The sequence below is a fragment of the Lathamus discolor genome, chromosome Z (genome assembly GCF_037157495.1).
Source record: "Lathamus discolor isolate bLatDis1 chromosome Z, bLatDis1.hap1, whole genome shotgun sequence".
Classification (NCBI taxonomy): domain Eukaryota; kingdom Metazoa; phylum Chordata; class Aves; order Psittaciformes; family Psittacidae; genus Lathamus; species Lathamus discolor.
Genome location: NC_088909.1, coordinates 64,063,972 through 64,073,171, shown reverse-complemented (window position 1 = coordinate 64,073,171; position 9,200 = coordinate 64,063,972). Strand labels below are relative to the sequence as shown.

General features: G+C 37.9%; 1 protein-coding gene across 1 annotated transcript; it reads right to left on the bottom strand.

Annotated features, from left to right (window-relative positions):
- Nucleotides 1–7,572: 7,572 nt before the first annotated feature.
- On the bottom strand, nt 7,573–8,251 carry DIRAS2 (DIRAS family GTPase 2). The gene has a single exon (XM_065662189.1). The coding sequence runs from the start codon at nt 8,249–8,251 to the stop codon at nt 7,652–7,654; it is 600 nt and encodes a 199-aa protein (XP_065518261.1). The 3' UTR covers nt 7,573–7,651.
- Nucleotides 8,252–9,200: the final 949 nt, after the last annotated feature.

Below are 9,200 nucleotides of genomic sequence, written 5' to 3'. Positions count from 1 at the left end.
TGCTTCTGTGCAAGGCATTTGAATCAGCATCTGTTGAGGTATCTGCTAAACTGTATTTCCATAAATTTCTAGCTCAGCTGTATAAATTAACCTCTGCTATGACCATCACAGCGTTGGCAGTGTATGCCAGGTCAGAAATGATTGGCTGTGCTTCCTGTCCCAATCCCTACCTACTGCGAAAGAGGGAACCTGAAGCCTCACTGCGCGTCTCGGGGCAGTGCTGGCCCCAGGGTCTGCTCTTCTCCCCTTCTCAGACAAGGCTGCCCTCGCAGCAACATCTACTTCTATAGCAGGGGAAAAAACACATCAGTGCCTCTGCCCAAGTGGTGGCCTTGCTTCTTTCTATGCTCTATAAACAATTTCCAGCAGACAAGGGAACATTTTGTCTGCAGCGAGAAGCAGGGAAAGCAGCCAAACAGAGGTGTTGCTGCTTCTTTTACCCCCATCCCAGTAATAAAATTTTGTGTTTGCATCCATCTGGCTTTGATGCTGTATTACAGTTCTGCAATCTGGGCATGCTTTGTATGCTGTTACGTAACTGAAAGGATTATTTTTTTATTATTATTATTTTTTTGTATGGGATGATTTAACAGAGTTACTGTATCCTTCTAATTACTGGAATTGTCAAATTATTTTGAACTGTTTGTAATTAATTAAGTAATTTTAAAGGTTCTCTACCATACTGAGATTATTTGTGGCTTTTGTAAAATGTCATATAGCATTGGACACTGGGTAAGCAAAAGACAATGCTTAGGTGGGAGATTAGGTGTTGATCAAACTGGCTGAATGAGGCTAACCTTAAAATCAGGTTTGAGTTTGGAAAGAAACAGGAGAGCAAGGATGGATAAATATGGTTTGGGCAGCAAAAAGGAGGGCAGAATTTTAGATTCCTTTTTTACCCTATCCCAGCTTTGTAATGTTCATATCAAGTTCTACATTCTCTGTGTGATTGTTCTGTGACCTAATGGATTGTATTGTTAGGATAATTCCGAGTACATTCAGTTGACTTTTTTCTTCTTTTACTTTATCCTTCCTAAACATTACCATTGGAATTAAACATATTCACCTTCCATTATATTCAGCATCCCTAGACTGTGCATAATCCTGCCTCTTTCTTCTGATACAGTCCTTTACCATTCATTGGTATGTGAACATGGTCTTCACAGAGCCATATATAAAGAGATTATTATTTGGACTCTTAGAGATGTGCTTCTATAAAACTACCTTGCTCTCCCTTGCTGCTGTTTTCAACTTTGTTGTTCCAGTCAATTTTTAAATTCACTGTGGAAAACTAGCCATGACAGGTGTGAGGTTTGTAGAAGGAAAGGATATGGTGTTCATGCTGCAGGTTGGTCACGGTTGCAGAGGTCATCTCCTCTCATTGACAAATATATCTGCCCCTTCCTACATGGTGGGAAAGAGGACTGCACTTGCCCTTCTCCCTGCTGATCCCTGAGCAATTTCTCTCCTGTGTAACCTACTGTTGTGATGTCCCTAACAGCAGTGCTCGTTAGTGCACTTCAGCGTGACTACAGAATATTGATTTTTGTTTTTAAAATACATTTAGGAGCCCTCCTTGATCTCAGAAGTCCCTGAGCAATAGTAAATTCATGTAAAAACTTTTGGCTTTACCATTTCCCACTTTATCCACCAAATTATATTTCTCCTACCTCTTTATTATAATGATCCAACTGTGCAAGTGACAGGTGGCCCACAGGTTAAATCTGGAATTAAATTAATATGCCTAAGCATACAGCGCCATTATGTTGTGAATTTTGAGAGTGCCTAATCTTGGATAAATTAATAGTCTGTTTTTAAGGACCAAGTTGACCTGCAGCAGGAGCTGAACCAGATGTGGAAGGGAAGTAATGGATGAAAAGGATCTTTACAACAACGCTGAGCAAAAGTTGCTGTAAAGGAGGTATATGTTAAGTGACTGGCACATCCACGCTCTCCCCATCTCTCTCTGAAAGCTAATGTAAAATGATCCTTCTCCTCTTATATACAGAAAAAAATATTTGCCATACAGCCCGTATGGAAAAACACTTCTTCCTGCTTTTTTTTTTTTTTTTTTACTGAAATGAATACAAATACAGTTTGTATTTGTATTTCTTTCATGTGACAGATGATGTCATCCACAGCTTTCAGAATCACAGAATCACAGAATCACAGAATCCCAAGGGTTGGAAGGGACCTAAAAAGATCATCTAGTCCAACCCCCCTGCAAGAGCAGGGTAACCTACAGTACATCACACAGGAACTTGTCCAGGCGGGCCTTGAATATCTCCAGTGTAGGAGACTCCACAACTCCCCTGGGCAACCTGTTCCAGTGCTCTGTCACTCTTACAGTAAAGAAGTTCTTCCTGATGTTAACGTGGAACTTCCTATGTTCCAGTTTACACCCATTGCCCCTTGTCCTATCACTGGATATCACTGAAAAAAGCCTAGCTCCATCATCCTGACACCTACCCTTCACATATTTGTAAACATTGATGAGGTCACCCCTCAGTCTCCTCTTTTGCAAGCTAAAGAGACCCAGCTCCCTCAGCCTCTCCTCATAAGGGAGATGTTCCACTCCCTTAATCATCTTTGTGGCTCTGCGCTGGACTCCTTCAAGCAATTCCCTGTCCTTCTTGAACAGAGGGGCCCAGAACTGGACGCAATATTCCAGATGCGGCCTCACCAAGGCTGAGTAGAGGGGGAGGAGAACCTCTCTTGACCTACTAACCACATCAAGACAGAGATGTACTTGTAGGATCTATTGTGCCTTTTCTTGGCATCTGAATGAGGAATAAATACATCTGACTGAACAACGAATGTTCTTTTCTGCTTCAGTTCCATTATGATTTTCAATAAGTCCATTCTGACTCATTATGTAAAGTGGTGCTTGACCAAGGTAAACTATAGGAAACTGAAGAGGCTTAATACTTTCTCTAAACCCCATATCCATCTGGTTTAGAGTAGTCTGTGTCCTTCACAAGGAGCATCCAGGTGTGTACTTTCAAAGGTGCTTAAACTCTTCTCTCCCTATCTTTGCAGTTTTAGTAGAGCTGGACTTCAGGCACCATTTGCTGCATGAAATAAACCTGTGAATTAATTAGAAAATATGCCAAAAAGGTGTGTGGGACACGCCAGTTAAAATGCCAGTGAACTAAATATGACAAGTACATATTCACAATTTAATCAGGTTATGTGGTAACAATGAAAATACTTCCCGTGGGAAATTGGAGTAGTAACAAATGACAAAAAATTCAGAGGGAGGCAAATTTTGTGGTGCTTCTGTGGAATACTATAGGGCAAACATCTGAAAAACAGTTACTGAGTATATTGTACAAACCCCAGGACGTAACTGGGCACATTCACTTTTCCACAGTGGGCTGTGTCAGAATCAGGGCTAAGCATAGTAAATGACGGTGTATTAGATGAAAATGAATGATAGTATTTATTAGGAGTTCTAGGGTGTCTTTTACTAAAAATAAAAAGCTTTGTGGACTACTATGTCCAACTATTTCAGAGTGATATGAAAACTGCATTTAATACTCAATGTTTCATCACTGGTTCAAATGCCTACCAATGAGCCTGAGTGTTCAAGCTTGTTTGTTGATCCCTCCCTTACATACAGAAATGATTATTTAACTGAACAAGTGTTACCACATCTCGTGACTTGCAAGAAGTGCCAAAGTATTATATTTGCCCTTTTTTTTTTAACAGGTGGCAACATAATATGCAGTAGTTTAGTAGTTTGCAAAAACATCAGGAATTTGATAGAAATGAGGAGGAATAGAAGGATCCATATAATAAGTTTCAATTTTGCACAAGCATCGAGTTTCATCTGTTGTTATTTTAAAATAAATAATAAAACACAGGCTAGGTTGCAGAACTGTTTTGCTTTTTGATGGCCAAAAGATACACCCATGGATAATCTGTGTTTTATGAAGGCAGACTGCTTTGGAAGTGTAGGTGTCTGCACAGTATAATAAAAGAAAGGTATATGTTAGATAAGATGATACTGCTCCAGTTCTCTCAGGACTTTTCAGGACTCTGATCTGTACAGCTGAAGACTTTAGGACACTACCTAACATGTAAGTAGCTATTTATTTATTTAGAGAGTTGCCTTTGAAAATTTTACTGCATGAAACTTTAAAAAACTACATACTTAATGTACTTACATAATAAAAACAATGCAGGCACCAACAAGGATTCTTCCAAACTTGTGTTTCCATTTAAAACTTTATTTTGTATGTTCAGGTCACCAGAAACATAGAAACTTGTAGGCACAAATTACTTCATATCCAGAGGTTTTGAGTAAAATATTTGCTAATGAAATTGCAACAACACATTTTCATGATAACTATATATCTTAATATTTCACATATACATAGAAAAGACATGCATTGTAAAGAGTCATTTTGTCTAGATCATATTTTCTGGTTGCCAAAATTCACTGTAGATCTTACATGGCTTAAATATGCAATGTTTTTCCTGTATATTTTAAAGAGTTTGTTATATCACATTCCCAAACACAAAATGTAATAAAGCTGTATATTTTCTGTATTTAACTGAAAATGTTTTTTTTTCTGTGTTAAAAAAAATAATTGTATAAGTAATAGCAAAACAAATGCTTTAAATCAGCTCACAAGTATGTAAGATATGTAAAAACTAGTAGTATAAACTAGGACAACAATGCAAGGGTATAAAATGCGTTCTCTTTCGAATCTGTGGTCACGTAATATTGCTTCTGTATTGGCCTTGCTTTGATACATGCAAGTCCATGAAATAACTCATGGCTTATTTTATAGCAGGTGAGGAATCAACTGGGAATTAAAGGAAATGGTCCTCAAGCCTGACATTGACAGCTACTTGTTTGATTTCCACCTTTGCCATAAACTTACTTCTCACTTGCTATGAGGCACATTCCGAGAAAGTCCAGGGCCAAATTTCAGCCTGAAATATCTTGCAGTTCTAGCTTATGAGTAATTAGATCCCCTATATTCTACTTCTGCAAGATTCTTTACTACGTAAAAAATTCCTTCAGTTAAAATGACCAATAATGTTAAAAGGATCCTTGTCTTTATATGGCCTTTTTTTTTTTTTCTTTCAGTTTATGTCATTATTCCATGCTGGCTGCTTCAGCATGTGTCATGCATGATGACCTTTGGCACCGGTGTATTAGCATCAGCAGGAGACCTCTGTACTGCTGACCTCTATATATGACCCATTACTCCTTAAGTGTGATCATTCTTTTGATTTTCCATTTCATTAGTGGAATCCATTGCTGCGAAGATGAGCATTGTCAGCTGTCTGCTTACAAACAGATGTTTAAATATTTATAAAAGACCTAAGAAATGTAGTGGTTTTAAATGTTTCACATCCCTGATCTGTAAATATTGTTTGATCTTTTGACAGACTGACAAGAAAAAGATGCACTTAGCTGTTAAGCCATACCAGTTTTCTTTACGTGCTTTGGAAGTTAGCCAAGAATGTGAAGTGGCAGTCAGATCAAATGCAGAGTGAGCACTGGCCTGGGACTGAGGAAATCTGGTTTTGTTCCTGGGTATACAGCTAGCCTGCTGGGTAACCTATGTGTAGTTGCTTACTCTCTTCATGCGTCAGTTTCACCACCTGAGGCGTTAAGATGCTGTCCTTTTTTTGTGAAGTGCTTTGATTTTTATGGAGAAAAAGCATCATGTAAGAGCCAGGAATTTACTGTTAAGTAAAAGCCTTAGGGTTTTTTTTCATGCTTTCTCTAATTTTCTGATGCAATGAATAAAGCACACAAAATTCTGTATTCTTTGACATCAGCAGTAGTGTTACACTTGATTTTAATGGTGCCAAAATTTTTTCTGAGTGAATGATAAAATTTGTGCTCTTTTCTAGACAATGTTAATATCAATTCTTGCTCAAAGGAATGTATACTCTACCTGCAAAATGACTGCACGCTTGATTGAAATGTTGAAGGTAAGCAAGCAATAACTCTAAGATGAACAAGGTAACAATTTTTAATGCAAATACTGCATTTGAACAGCTCCTAGAAGATATTTATAATGCAACAGCATGCATACTAATAATACTAGTACTTGACTGAATTTTCCCATAGTATGATTTCAACATAAACATTCACCAAAGTAGGGTGGTTTGTTTTATTATTTCAGAGAAGCTCCTAAGGTGCAAATTGTAGCTTATACAACTTTGATGTGTCTTTTAAAAACTGTATGTGCTTCTTTTATGTTAGATGGTCTTTGTTATCATTAGAATACATATTTTACTTATTCATCTTTGTTTTAAAAAAGCTTTGGAGAGAGATCTGGAAAAGCTCACATTTTGTAATATTATTCCCCTTCCAAAGGTTTGGAAAAGAGCAGTTGCCCCTGAAAAGGTGGTTTAAACCAGCTTTTTCTATTCTGAACTTCGTATTGCATTGTAACGCAGTACTGACTGCAAGTCTTAACATGCCAAATCCTGTACTACTTACCCCAGGAAATCTTCTCCTAGGGTCCTTTGTGGGCCCTAATTCCAGATACAGGATTTGATTCTGTAGTCACAGCAGTTCGAATCATGAGTTTAAATGGTTAATATATACCCCTTCAGACAATATAAAGGCAATAGATCTAGTAGTGCATGAATGAAAAAGCATTCTAATTGAAATATAGTAAAGACATTTCACTCAGCTATTTGGTAATTTAAATAAAAATTTTGTATACTATATTGACACCTCTCCAAGGGTACTACCAGTTCAATAGACTTTCCTTTCATTCACTATTAACCATCAGCAGCATTTGAAGGGAGCCTTTCCCATAGAGGCTTTTGCAGGGGACTTCCCAGCCAGTCCTCCCTGGGGAAGCTTTCTGTTTGTTTATGTACACCATTTCTGTACAATCTGACATTCTCCACAGGAAAACATCTGCTTTTCTGAAATACATTGAGGCCAGAAGCAAAAGTGATTCTCGAAGTGATGGGTCCAGAAAGGATGATTTGCATCTCTCCTATAGGGGCTGGATTTTCATCATCTTTCAGTTCAAACACTGAAACATACAGGAAAGAAATCTCATGCTCGAGGGTAGAGAGAATATCCATACCTTTTAACTGCTACCCTCACACTTCCTTTCAGTGTGAAATAGTTTGTTTATTTGTCAGATCCCGTACTGCGTTATGCACAGTGCCCCAGCAGTCCGTAATGAAAATTGCACAGAATTGTCCGTAACATTCTTAAAAGGATGTCATAACACCATTCAGCATGCATTTTATAGTTCTAGGTTTCTTTACGGCCATTTCCTTGTTTTTCTTCCAACATTATGCATTGCAGTCTCTTGCAGTTACATGAAACAAAAGTAATATGAAGCTGACTTTCCAAAACTTTTGCATTATGCTAAGGATGAAATTTCTTTTCTTCTGTAAATCACAAAATTAGATATTCTGGCCCATCCTTCTCTTGCTTCCTGATTTTTTTCACTAGAAGGTGGAGTACATGATTTTAATTGTTGGGGTTTTTTTTCATAGTAACTACAGTAAATAATTTTTTTTTAATTCAAAATATTTCTTTTAAAACAGATACTAATGAAAAGGGTCTTCCATGGTTGTTTGCTATCTGCAGGTTTTATATGAGTATTGTCAGACAGGTGAGATTGCATGATTGACTTCTGACAGTGCAATTTCACATCACCACACATTTGCCTTTCAGCTTCTCTTTCCTTTTCTGCTGCTTGCTTTTTTTGCCATCAATTTGTAAACTCACAGTCCTGCGTTTCTCAAGGTTTAGCAATTCTTGGAATAACTCTTTGACATTGTGGTTCAGCTTGGCAGAGGTCTCCATGAAGGCACATTTCCACTTCTTAGCCATGGCTTCTCCTTCGCTGCTGTCCACCTCTCGATTTTGATTCTCATCATTTTTGTTCCCCACCAGCATTATTGGGATGTTTTCTATGTCTCCTTTAATCTGACATATTTGCTCATAGATTGGTTTGAGTTCCTCCAAGGACTGTCGGCTAGTGATAGAGTAAACCAAAATGAAAGCATGTCCTTTAGAAATAGAAAGACGTTGCATGGCTGGAAATTGATGGCTCCCTGTAGTGTCAGTTATCTGTAAAGTGCAGATGCTCTTATCACAGCTGATCACCTGACGGTAGGTGTCTTCGATAGTAGGGATGTAGCTCTCTCTGAAAGTGCCCTTCACAAACCTCAAGACCAAAGAACTTTTGCCCACTCCTCCAGCTCCAAACACAACAACCCTGTAATCATTGCTTTGCTCAGGCATGTTTCTCAGTGTGTCTGTTGCTCAGATAGAGAGAAAAATCTAGGAGAGAAAATGACAAAAAAACCCAAGACAGATATTAATACAGGTATGTGTGGAGAGTGCACATCATGATATCTTTCCCAATGCAAAAAATTAATGTGATGTAAGTGACGGCATATTAGTTGTAATCATTTAGTGCAGTGGATTACAGAATGATTTATTCTAGTAGTAAATTTAGGGTTTGCAATCCATAACTGCAAATATATAAAAATTGCAAAAAAATCCATAATCCAAACAATTTTGCTACTGGACTGGTAACAAAAGATCATCTTCAACATTTCATTGTTTATTTTAAATGAACATTATGAGTTTCAGTATTCGTCCTACTGGACTAATATGCCCAGAAATAAAAGCTGCAGCTGGGAAATGGTACGTCAGCAAGGCCAAGGGCCCCCAAAAATAGTAGAAACTGATTTTTTCTTGTGTCCCTAAAAAAACCCTCCTCAAACCATTGTTGAAACACATGAGTATACACATGTATGACAGGCAATTACTCTAAACATGACACCTATTCAGGAGTTTGGGAATCTTATCTTCACTACAACTGAACACTCCTGAGTGACATCTAAGATGTATTTGTAACTTACTCAGCCACAGCACCGAGGATTCTTTGTTTCTAACTCTTTGGGAGGATGTGTCCCACTTCAGTGTGTTTTCCTGCTTGCATTTCAGGTCAGAGTACATTTTGGTAAGCTGAGATTGTTCATGTACAGTCTGCCTTTTTGTTCTAATCTTTATTTCACAGATGAAATCTGACTGGAGATGTGTTACATCAGAAAAGTTGTGCAGACATCTTCATAACATTTTCAAGTGGCTTATATTTTCAAGGCTGGCAAATGCACATGCTAAAGGTTGCAAAATTCTGTGATTCTGAAGATAGTTCCTCTTGACAAAGCCTAGCTGTAAACAG

Bases quoted from the DNA above. Each gene is read 5' to 3' on its own strand.
- DIRAS2 (XM_065662189.1), bottom strand. From the start codon at position 8,251: ATGCCTGAGCAAAGCAATGATTACAGGGTTGTTGTGTTTGGAGCTGGA.